This window comes from Somniosus microcephalus, unplaced genomic scaffold (genome assembly GCF_052327205.1).
Source record: "Somniosus microcephalus isolate GS21.2 unplaced genomic scaffold, FLI_Smic_1.0 unresolved_chr1, whole genome shotgun sequence".
In the NCBI taxonomy this organism is placed as follows: Eukaryota; Metazoa; Chordata; class Chondrichthyes; order Squaliformes; family Somniosidae; genus Somniosus; species Somniosus microcephalus.
Window position 1 is genome coordinate 175,029,483 of NW_028225179.1, and position 12,559 is coordinate 175,042,041.

The 12,559-nt window shown below is 48.2% G+C and overlaps 1 protein-coding gene across 1 annotated transcript in view; it reads left to right on the top strand.

The window, feature by feature from the left end:
* The window catches only part of LOC147096600 (von Willebrand factor A domain-containing protein 7-like), a 67,799-nt gene that overhangs the window by 41,168 nt on the left and 14,072 nt on the right, over window positions 1-12,559 (top strand). Inside the window, exons 9-12 of the mRNA XM_085973848.1 lie at window positions 2,077-2,216; window positions 4,273-4,554; window positions 5,605-5,823; window positions 11,525-11,697. Of these exons, the coding sequence (XP_085829974.1) occupies window positions 2,077-2,216; window positions 4,273-4,554; window positions 5,605-5,823; window positions 11,525-11,697 (814 nt within the window). The remainder of the gene's footprint in view (window positions 1-2,076; window positions 2,217-4,272; window positions 4,555-5,604; window positions 5,824-11,524; window positions 11,698-12,559) is intronic.

Genomic DNA, 12,559 nt, shown 5'->3' on the forward strand with positions numbered 1-12,559 from the left:
GGAACCTATGCGGCCAGCCAGGAGCAGATTCAAATAGCTGGGTCCCGAGGTAACAAAGGCATGGAAGAGCTTTTCAGCAGCAGGAGAGCTGAAGCAGAGGCAGAGGCGGGCGATGTTACGGAGGTGGAAGTAGGCGGTTTTCATGATGGAGAGAGTATAGGGTCGGATGCTCAGCTGAGGGTCATAAATATAAAATAGTCCCGAATAAATCCAATACGGAATTCAGGAGCAACCTCTTTACTCGGAGAGCGGTTAGAATGTGGAACTCACTACCACAAGGATTAGTTGAGAAAAATAGCATAGATGTGAATAAGGGGAAGCTGGATAAACATATGAGGGAGAAAGGAATAGAAGGCTATGTTGATAGGGTGAGATGAAGAGAGATGGGAGGAGGCTCGTGTGGAGCATAGACACCAACACAAACCAGATGCGCTGAATGGCCTGTTTCTGTGCTGTACATTCTCTGTAGTGATATATATTGAACAGGTAGAGGGATTCTGTATCTAAACCGTGCTGTAAATGTCCTGGGAGTGTTTGATGGGACAGTGTAAAGGGAGCTTTACTCTGTATCTAACCTCCTGTACCTGCCTTGGGAGTTTTTGATGGGACAGTGCAGAGGGAGCTTTACTCTGTATCTAACCCGTGCTGTACCTGCCCTGGGAGTGTTTGATGGGGCAGTGTAGAGGGAGATTTACTCTGTATCTAACCCGTGCTGTACCAGCCCTGGGAGTGTTTGATGGGGACAGTGTGGAGGGAGTTAACTCTGTATCTAACCCCCTGTACCTGCCCTGGGAGTGTTTGGTGGGACAGTGATGAGGAAGCTTTACTCTGTATCTAACCCATGCTGTACCTGCCCTGGGAGTGTTTTATGGGGCAGTGTAGAGGGAGCTTTACTCTGTATCTACCCTGTACTACCTGCCCTGGGAGTGTTTGATGGGACAGTGTAGAGTGAGCTTTACTCTGTATTTACCCTGTACTACCTGCCCTAGGAGTGTTTGATGGGACAGTGTAGAGGGAGCTTTACTCTGTATCTAACCCGTGCTGTATCTGCCCTAGGAGTGTTTGATGGGACAGTGTAGGGGGAGCTTTCCTCTGTATCTAACCCATGCTGTACCTGTCCTGGGAGTGTTTGATGGGACAGTGATGAGGGAGCTTTACTCTGTATCTAACCCCATGCTGTACCTGCCCTGGGAGTGTTTGATGGGACAGTGATGAGGGAGCTTTACTCTGTATCTAACCCGTGCTGTACCTGCCCTGGGAGTGTTTTATGGGACAGTGATGAGGGAGCTTTACTCTGTACCTAACCCCATGCTGTACCTGCCCTGGGAGTGTTTGATGGGACAGTGTAGAGTGAGCTTTACTCTGTATCTAACCCATGCTGTACCTGCCCTGGGAGTGTTTTATGGGACAGTGATGAGGGAGCTTTACTCTGTATCTAACCCATGCTGTACCTACCCTGGGAGTGTTTTATGGGACAGTGATGAGGGAGCTTTACTCTGTATCTAACCCATGCTGTACCTGCCCTGGGAGTGTTTGGTGGGACAGTGTAGAGGGAGCTTTACTCTGTATCTAACCCCATGCTGTACCTGCCCTGGGAGATTAAACTGCTTGGCCTAGACCAAAAGCAATCTCCCTGGACGACTGTTGCCAACACTGGCTGGACATATTCCTGGAGGTGTCATCACATGACCGCCGGCCTCCAACTTCCCCATCCCCATTCGTCGCCCGACAGGACCATCCTCGCGGTGCATCACCTTCCCAGCCAATCGGAATTCGAATAGACTCTTCCTTACCCTATCAGATGATCCTTGACTGCAACAAACAGCTTTATTTCCCCCCCATGTACGATATATTTAGAACTAATTGTTAAAAAAAAGCACAACTATTTAACGTCCCAGATGGTTTTGCTCCTGGCTGTTCTCCCCGCAGTGTCCCTGAGATTAAACTTCAATTCCCAGAGACACCAGGACAATCCTGGAGGGGTTGGCAATTCTACCCCTGGAGCTGCCAAAGAGTTTTATAGTTAATGGAATTCATTAGCAGGTTAACACACAGAATGACTTCTTCTCCTCCTAGGTCTCAGATCTTTTTTTTCTCCGATGCTGGTGCGAAGGATTATCAGAAGGAGGATCAAGTAAAACTCCTGATCAAGTCAACAAAAAGTAAAATGAATTTCTTACTGACAGGATACTGCGAAAACAGGAGGTCAAAGAGGAGTAAGTTTTCTACTGCCGCAATTAGCATTGGCAGATTAGAATACGCCTTTTCAAAAATTCATTCTGGGGATGTGGGCGCCGCTACTAAACCCGACAATTATTGCCCGTCCCTAGTTGCCCATGAGGAGGTGGTGATGAGCCGCCATCTTGACCCACGGCAGTCCCGTTTGTTGAAGGTGCTCCCACAGTGATGTAAGGTAGGTTGATCCAGGACTTAGATCCAGTGACGCTGAAGGAACCCGTGCTTAACCTGCCCCGGGGGTGTTTGATGGGACACTGTAGAGGGAGCTTTACTCTGCATCTAACCCATGCTGTACCTGCCCTGGGTGTGTTTGATGGGACAGTGCAGAGGGAGCTTTACTCTGTATCTAACCTGTGCTGTACCTGCCCTGGGAGTGTTTGATGGGACAATGTAGAGGGAGCTTTACTCTGTATCTAACCTGTGCTGTACCTGCTCTAGGAGTGTTTGATGGGGCAGTGTAGAGGGAGCTTTACTTTGTATCTAACCTGTGCTGTACTTGCCCTGGGAGTGTTTGATGGGAAAGTGTAGAGGGAGCTTTATTCTGTATCTAACCCGTGCTGTACCTGCCCTGGGAGTGTTTGATGGGACAGTGTAGAGGGAGCTTTACTCTGTATCTAACTCATGCTGTACCTGCCCTGGGAGTGTTTGATGGGACAGTGTAGAGGGAGCTTTACTCTCTATCTAACCCGTGCTGTACCTGCCCTGAGAGTGTTTGATGGGACAGTATAGAGGGAGCTTTAGTCTCTATTTAACCCATGCTGTACCTGCCCTGGGAGTGTTTGATGGGACAGTGTAGAGGGAGCTTTATTCTCTATCTAACCCATGCTGTACCTGCCCTGGGAGTGTTTGATGGGACAGTGTAGAGGGAGCTTTACTCTGTATCTAACTCATGCTGTACCTGCCCTGGGAGTGTTTGATGGGGCAGTGTAGAGGGAGTTTTACTCTGTATCTAACCTGTGCTGCACCTGCCCTGGGAGTGTTTGATGGGACAATGTAGAGGAGCTTTACTCTGTATCTAACCTGTGCTGTACCTGCTCTAGGAGTGTTTGATGGGGCAGTGTAGAGGGAGCTTTACTTTGTATCTAACCTGTGCTGTACTTGCCCTGGGAGTGTTTGATGGAGCAGTGTAGAGGGAGTTTTATTCTGTATGTAACCCATGCTGTACCTGCCCTGGGAGTGTTTGATGGGGACAGTGTGGAGGGAGCTTTACTCTCTATCTAACCCCCTGTACCTGCCCTGGGAGTGTTTGTTGGGACAGTGTAGAGGAGCTTTACTCTGTATCTAGCCCGTGCTGTACCTGCCCTGGGTGTGTTTGATGGGGCAGTGTAGAGGGAGCGTTACTCTGTATCTAGCCTATGCTGTACCTGCCCTGGGAATGATGATTGGGTCATGTAATGCGAGCTTTTAGTTGTATGTACCAATAACCTTGTTCCTATCAGGGTTTCTGATGAGGGGCAGTGGGCTGTTGGGGGGATAATTTGAACCTAATCTGCCTGGCGGGATTCTGACCAGTTTGGTCCGGCCACATGTTTTACCAGTTGCTCGATTCCAGGGAGTGTATAATGTGCAGCCGAAACACACTGGTCTGTTTGCTGCCAGGCAGGAGAGGTTAAGATTACCCCTGAGGAGTTGTACTATTATGGGTAGAGCAGTATTTACAGGCAATGCATTCAACAGATTCGCATCTGCCGACAAATGCCAGAGACTTGAAATGATGGAAGAAGTCTTTCACTCAGCAACATCAACAACTTCCACTGACATAGCATTTTAAATGTAGCAAAAGGTCCCAAGGCGCTTTGCAGGTGCGATTATCAGACACAAATTGCCACTCGGATGAGGTCAAGTTTACGGGGGTTGCAAGGTGGGAAGTCCGGGCAGGACACCTTTGGAATAGTTGAGTTAAAGGTAACAAAGGCAAGGTTGAGGGTTTCAGCAACAGACAAGCCGAGGCCAGGGGCGGAGACGGGCGACGTTACGGTTTCGCATCTTGGAAACAATCTCATCCCCCGTCTTCTCGATTCTAATCTTGGCCAGGTTATCCATTGACTTCCCGGACGCGGCGCAGCTCCACCAAGAACATTTTCAAGGAACTAGCTGAGTTCTCCGGAGGCTTCTACGCACGTACCTACAAAGGGGGATTGCAGCACCTCCTGGGGTTGATGGAGATGGCGCTCAATGCCGCACCCGTCAAGATCTTCACCACACAAACAAAGGCTCAAGAAATCTCCTTTCCCGTCGACGACTTGCTTGTGGAGTTCTCAGTCTCCGTCAAGTCCGCCACATCACCGTTTAGTTTAGCTGTACTGCAGCCATCCGGTGAGTTACTGAGCACATCGAGATTGTTCTCCTTAGAGCTGAGAAGGCCCAGGTGGAGCTTGAATAGAGGTGTTCAACATTATGAAGGGCTTTGAGAGGGTAAGTAAGGAGAAACTGTTTCCACTGGCTGGAGCGTCGGTAGCCAGAGGACACAGATTGAAGGTAATTGGGCAAAAGAGCCAGAGGGGCAGATGAGATTATTTTTTACGCAGCGAGTTGTGATCTGGAATGTGCTGCCTGAAAGGGCGGTGGAAGCAGATTCAATAGTCACTGTCAAAAGGCAATTGGATAAATACTTGAAGGGGAAAAATTTGCAGAGCTATAGGGAAAAAGCAGTGGGGAGTGGCACTAATTGGGCTGCTCTTTCAAAGAGCCGGCACAGGCACAATGGGCCGAATGGCCTCCTTCTGTGCTGTATGACTCTATGATATCCAGGTATTGAATTTGGGGCCCATCTTAATCTGGTAGCTCCAGTACTGGGTGTTATCCCTGCCCCACCGATGACTGGCACGACAGGCCTTCCACGGTGGCTGCCCCCTGGAACTTGATTTCCCCAGGTATCAGTTGGCTGCTGGATGTAGCCCACAGTCGGTAAGCCCTCCAGATCTGAGGAAGAAGAACCAGCAGTGGACCCACTGCAAACACTGAGCAATAAGCAGAAATATGCTCCTACCTGGAACATCCGCATATGCCCCTAGTGGGTAGTTTTCTACCGCAAGGGCGATTTAGTGGGAGGAAAGAAATGTGGTTGGCGGGGAGGGGGGTGCATTTTTAACCTAAGCCACTCATAGGAAAACTGACAGGTTCGGGTGCGATGCTGGCTTTACATCGAAGTCAACGGAGGGTAATATCGGGCGGGGGTCTAAATCTGGCATTCCATATGATCCCGTGGGATTGCCGCCCGGCGAGTTTGGCTAAAGCGACCCGCCGTGGTATCAATGCAAAAAACCTGTTCATCTGGAGGCTTGGGTGCGGAAAGGGTTCAGGCGCGATGTTACCTCGATGTCGGATTATTTCCGTGATGTGCGCGTGTGCCTTGTGCATCTGCAGGGACTGCGGCAAGTGTCAAGAGCCTGATTGACACAGAAAAACACAAGGCCGTGAAGATCTCTTCGATTGCTGAAAGGGGAGCGTGGAAGCTCGAGATTAAACCCGGACCAGATACCTATGTCATTGACATTAACGGAAAAAGTCTCCTGGACTTCTCCTATCAAGTTATGAAAGAAGAAAATGGGTACACCCTTCCAATCCAGGGGAAGCCCGTGAAAGGTGAGGCACTTTTAAATGGCGGTTACAGTAGGAATATATAGAAGTAGGACATTCAGCCCCTTGAGCCTGCTCTGCCATTCAGTTAGAACATGGCTGATCTGCATCTCAACTCCATTTGCCCGCCTCAGCTACATATCCCTCGTTCACCTTACCCAACAAAAATCTATCGATCTCAGCCTTGAAAGCTCCAAATATCCCCTCAGCATCTACAGCCTTCTGGGACAGAGGGTTCCAAATTTCTACTACCATCTGTGTGAAAAAGTGCCTCCCGATTTCCCTCTTAAACAGCCTGGCTCTAGTTTCAAGATTGTGTCCCCTCGTTCTTGATTTGTTCCACCAGAGGAAATAGATTCTCCGTATCTACCCTATCGAGTCCTTCTAACACTTTAAACCACTCACTCAGCTCACCCCCTCAATCTTCTTATACTCAAGGGAATACAAGCCAAGTTTATGCACCCTGTCCTCACAATTTAACCCCCTGGTATGAAGTAGAAATGGAAAGGGAAGCACTGACCAACAGGAAAAGATGAGGGAACTGTTCTGTGATAAGCAGACTAAAAAGACAGGATTGGAGGTATTGGCCCAGAAATTCAGGTTGGGGGCTTCCCGCGGGTGCAAGCCCCCGACCTGCACGTACCTTGCGCGCCGGCCGTTGTGCTGTGGGCCCGCATGGGATTCCGATCCTGGGCCTCCTCCAACTGCCGGCGCGCAGTGCTTGCGTATCCCAGGGGCGCAGTTAGTTCGAAGCGTCCCCTGGGATCATGTGGGCCATGGGGAGCTAATGGTAGCAGGGAAATGCCCATTCATAAAATTGACAGGAAGAGCTGTCAAAACTATAAATACTATAAGCCCCAAAACATAACTAAAACTTCAAATACATTTTTTTTTAAATCACATTTTTAAAATAACTATAAATTACATAATGACTATTTTAAACAATAATTTAATTTTTTGAAAAACTTATATACATTTTCTAACAGGGCTAAAAATAAACTTACCTTTCTTTAAAGTATTTAAAAATAATAAACCTGTGGAAAAAATGTTTTAATTTTAATTAATTCACCACTTACCTTGTTAAAAGCAGGCCTTGTGCCTGCTTTTTAAAAGTGTAACTGCTGGAGACTTACCCTCCCGGAGAAACCTGCAAAAAAAATGGAAGTTCCAGGCGTACGCGCTGCCTCTCCGGCGCACCCGTTCGACCTCTGAACCCCTTCCTTTAAGGGAACGGAAGTTCCGGTTTCCCGCGCATGCGCAGTGCATGCACGAAACCGGCACTTTCGTTGGGCCTACGGGTGAGTACCCAACGTGTACTCACCCGTGGGGACCCGAATTTCTGGGCCATTTATTAAGGGACCTTGGTGGAGGGACAAAGTGCACGGTGCAGGAGACCATCAGGGTTGAGAAGAATAAGAGAGAAGATGAGCTAAGGCAAGAGGAGGTCCTCAGGTTACACGCCAGCCCCCTTTAATGCAGAACAGTGTAACATAGGTTTTGGTACTGGACTAGCAACACAGTGGTTCTGAGCTTCCAACTGTTGGACATAGAGTCATATAATCCTAGAATCCTAGAATAGTACAGCACACAGGGAAGCCATTCAGCCCATCGAGCCTGTGTTGGCTCTTTCGAAGAGCAATCCAGTTAGTCCCACTCCCCCCGCTCGTTCCCCATATCCCTGCAATTTTTTCTCCTTCAAGTATTTATCTAATTCCCTTTTGAAAGCTACTATTGAATCTGTCCCTCCACCACTGTATCAGGCAGTGCATTCCAAATCCTGACCACTTGATGCGTCAAAAGGTTTTTCCTCATGTCCAGGCAAGTGGAGAGGATTCCATCACACTCCTGACTTGTGCCTTGTAGCTGGTGGAAAGGCGCCTCCATGGTGGGCAGTGTCCTAGGCCCAACCATCTTCAGCCCAACCATCTTCAGCTTCTTCATCAATGACCTTCCCTCCATCATAAGGTCAGAGGTGGGGATGTTCGCTGATGACTGCACAGTGTTCAGTGCCATTCGCGACTCCTCAGATAATGAAGCAGTCCATGCCTGCATGCAGCAAGACCTGGACGACATGGGCTGATAAGTGGCAGGTAACATTCGCGCCACACAAGTGCCAGGCAATGACTATCTCCAACAAGTGAGAGTCTAACCACCACCCCTTGACATTCAACGGCATTACCATCGCCGAATCCCCCACCATCAACATCCTGGGGGTCACCATTGGCCAGAAACTTAACTGGACCAGCCACATAAATACTATGGCAACAAGAGCAGGTCAGAGGCTGGGTATTCTGCAGCGAGTGTCTCACCTCCTGACTCCCCAAAACCTTTCCACCATCTACAAGGCACAAGTCAGGAGTGTGATGGAGTACTCTCAACTTGCCTGGACAAGTGCAGCTCTAACAACACTCAAGGAGCTCGACACCATCCAGGACAAAGCAGCCCGCTTGATTGGCACCCCATCCACCACCTTAAACAGTCACTCCCTCCACCATCGGCGCACCGTGGCTGCAGTGTGTACCATCTACAAGATGCAGTGCAGCAATTCGCCAAGGTTTCTTCGGCAGCACCTCCGAAACCCGTGACCTCTACCACCTAGAAGGACAAGGGCAGCAGGCGCATGGGAACACCACCACCTCCAAGTTCCCCTCCAAGTCACACACCATCCTGACTTAGAAGTGTATCGCCAATCATTCATTGCCACTGGGTCAAAATCCTGGAACTCCCTCGGACTGCAGTGGTTCAAGAAGGGAGCTCACCACCACCTTCTCAAGGGCAACTGGGGATGGGCAGTAAATGCTGGCCTTGCCAGCGATGCCCACATCCCATGAACAAATTAAAAAAAAATGTTAACATCCTGGAGAGTTGAGGGTTAATAACCGAACTTACTTGTATCTCGGAACAATAGGCTTTCCAATATAAACAAGATAGATTTGGGCTGCCAGAAGAGAAAGCTAATCTTCTGCTTTTGATGTCTGAGTATTATCTACTCAAATTACTTGTGCAAATAAATAAGTGACTGGGAAGACATCCACCATGAGTGATTGAAGCATGACTTTAGTGGCTGTTGTTATAAACATAGGCAAAGGGATAGTGTAGGTGTCTTCACACTACTACGAAAATACTGAGGTTGAAACTGACAGTTAAACAAACGTGGTTTAATGTACTGAAACAGTTACAAACAAAAGAACGCAGGAGAAACTCCACACAGGTCTGTACACTAGCTGGATCCACAAGAACTCCAGAAACGCCCTACCCCCCTGACACCATGACGTCATCACGTTTCCCGCCGTTGGGAACGTCACATTACCCGCGTGATGACGTCATCGCGTCAGATCGCGATTTGATCGATCCCGCGCTGTTTGAACAGAGCAAACACTTAAAGGTAACAACTATGATTAAAGACAATTATAAACGTTACTGCAAGAGTCTCTTGATGGCTTTGCCACAATAGTATATTATAGTATATAATAAAACTACTCGTCAAAGAATTCAAGAACCGTTAAGGCAGGGAGAGTTGTTTGAGAAAAGTATCTCTGAAGTAAACAACTACGAATGTTTACGTGAATAGACGGTGTTCAAAGCATTCGAGAACAGATACGTCATGAGGCCTTATCTGTGACATGTACCTTTGATGTAGGCAAAATAAGATGTATAAAGGAGCATTGTTTTCAACAGTGCTTTGGAGGGCTCGAAAGGTACAGAAACCGAAAGCCACTCTTTGCGTACAGTACAGATCGATCAGCTGTGCTATACATGAATCAAGCCTGTTCCGAACACTCCACCATCAACTGTCTCGAGCTTACTCGAAGCGTGTCGTTGTGGATCATAGCAGGAAGGAGGTTAACTAACAGTTGAATGTTAACACCAACTTTGCAACGCACTGAAACATAAGAACATAAGAATTAGGAGCAGAAGTCGGCCATTCGGCCCCTCAAGCCATTCAATAAGACCATGGCTGATCTTCGACCTCAACTCCACTTTCCCACCCGATCCCCATATCCTTTGATTCCCCGAGAGTCCAAAAATCATTCTATCTCAGCCTTGAATATACACAACGACTGAGCATCCACAGCCCTCTCGGGGAGAGAATTCCAAAGATTCACCACCCTCTGAGTGAAGAAATTTCTCCTCATCACAGTCCTAAATGGCCGACCCCTTATCCTGACTAGTTCTAGACTTTCCAGCCTGGAGAAACAACCTCTCAGCATCTACCCTGCCAATCCCTCTAAGAATATTATATGTTTCAATGAGCTCACCTCTCATTCTTCTAAACTCGAGAATATAGGCCCATTCTACTCATTCTCTCCTCATAGGACCATCCCTCATCCCAGGAATCAATCTAGTGAACCTTCATTGCATTCCCTCTATGGCAAGAATATCCTTCCTTAGGTAAGAAGACCAAAACTGTACACAATACTCCAGGTGTGGTCTCACCAAAGCTCTATATATTTGCAGCAAGACTTCCTTACTCATATACTCCAACCCTTTGCAATAAAGGCCAACATACCATTTGCCTTCATAATTTCTTGCTGAACCTGCATGTTAGCTTTCTGTGATCTGTCTACAAGGACACCCAGGTCCTTCTGCCTGCCTTAGTGTCGTATTTGACCCCAAGATGAGCTTCTGACCACATATCCGTGCCATCACCAAGACTGCTTTCTTCCACCTCCGTAACATTGGCTGACTCGGCCCCTGCCTCAGCTGATCTGCTGCTGCAACCCTCATCCTTTGTTACCTCTAGACTTGACTGTTCCAAACCGCTCCTGGCTGGCCTCCCATCTTTTACCCTCCGTAAACCTGAGCTCATCCAAAACTCTGCTGCCCGTGTCCGAACTCGCACCAAGTCCCGTTCACCCAGCACCCCGGTGCTCGCTGACCTACATTGGCTCCCGGTCTGTCAACGCCTCAATTTTAAAATTCTCAATCTCATGTTCAAATCCCTCCATGGCCTCACATCCTCCCTATCTCTGTAACCTACTCCAGTCCTGCAACCCTCTGAGATCTCTGCCCTCCTCCAATTCTGGCCTCTTGCGCATCCTCCGATTTTAATCGCTCCACCACTGGCGGCCATGCCTTCAGCTGCCCAGGCCCTAAGCTCTGGAATTCCCTCCCTAAACCTCTCCGCCTCTCTACCTGTCTCTCTTCCTTTAAGACGTCCCTTTTAGAACTGGGATGAGGAGGAATTTCTTCTCTCAGAGGGTCATAAATCTGTGGAATTCTCTGCCCCAGAGAGCTGTGGAGGCTGGGTCATTAAACATATTTAAGGTGGAGATAGACAGGTTTTTACAAGATAAGGGAGTGAAGGCTTATGGGGAGCGGGCAGGGAAGTGGCCTTGAGCCCAAGATCAGCCATGAACTTATTGAATGGCGGAGCAGGCTCGAGGGGCCAAGTGGCCTATTCCTGCTCCTATTTCTTATGTTCTTATGTCCTTATGTTAAAACCTACCTCTTTGACCAAACTTTTGGCCATCTGCCCATATATCTCATTGTGTGGCTCGGTGTGAAATGTTGTCTGATAATCGCTCCTGTGAAGCGCCAAGGGACGTTTTTACTACGTTAAAGGTGCTATATAAATGCAAGTTGTTTTTGTTGCCAACATTTACTAGTCTTACCGTTTAAAAAAGATTTTGCTTTTCTATTCTTCCTACCAAAGTAGGAAGGATAATTACACAAATGATCTTTCCTTTGTAAATCCTGAATCTAGGAATGAACTACACTGTCTCCATCTGGGTGCTGGGCGAGACGGAAAACATTACCGTTGAAAAGCTGTTGATCTTCGATGTAAATGGTCAGCTGCAGCTCGACAAGAAATGCCAGCAAACTAGCAACGTGGGCGGCAGATTGATGGCAACGGTGAAGGTGGTATTTCCCCTCACGGTGAGTGTCGGACAGCAGGGGGACCAGAGCCCACCTCTGTCAGGACTCTTAATGCGATGGGAATAAAGATACGCTTCGGAAGAATCATAGAATCATAGAAATTTACGGCATGGAAGGAGGCCATTCGGCCCATCGTGTCTGTGCCGGCCGACAAAGAGCTATCCAGCCTAATCCCACTTTCCAGCACGTGGTCCGTAGGTTGCGGCACCTCAAGTGCATATCCAAGCACTTTTTAAATGTGGTGAGGGTTTCTGCCTCTACCACCCTTTGAGACAGTGAGTTCCAGACCCCACCACCCCCTGGGTGAAAAAAATTCCCTCTAATCCTCTTACCAATTATTTTAAATCTGTGCCCCCTGGTTGTTGACCCCTCTGATAAGGGAAATAGGTCCTTCCTATCCACTCTAGGCCTCTCTTAATTTTACACACCTCAATAAGGTCTCCCCTCAGCCTCCTCTGTTCCAAAGAAAACATCCCCAGCCTATCCAATCTTTCCTCATAGCTAAAATTCTCCAGTCCTGGCAACACCCTCGTAAATCTCCTCTGCACCTTCTCTAGTGCAATCAAATCCTTCCTGTAATGTGATGACCAGAACTGTACGCAGTACTCTAGCTGTGGCCTAACTAGTGTTTTATACAGTTCAAGCATAAACTTCCTGCTCTTGTATTCTATGCCTCGGCTAATAAAGGCAAGTATCCCAAATGCCTTCTTAGCCTCCTTATCTACCTGTCCTGCTACCTTCAGGGATCTGCGGACATGCACTCCAAGGTCCCCCTGGTCCTCTGCACTTCTCAGTGTCCTACCATTTATTGCGTATTCCTTTGCCTGTTGGCCCTCCCCAAATGCATTACCTCACACTTCTC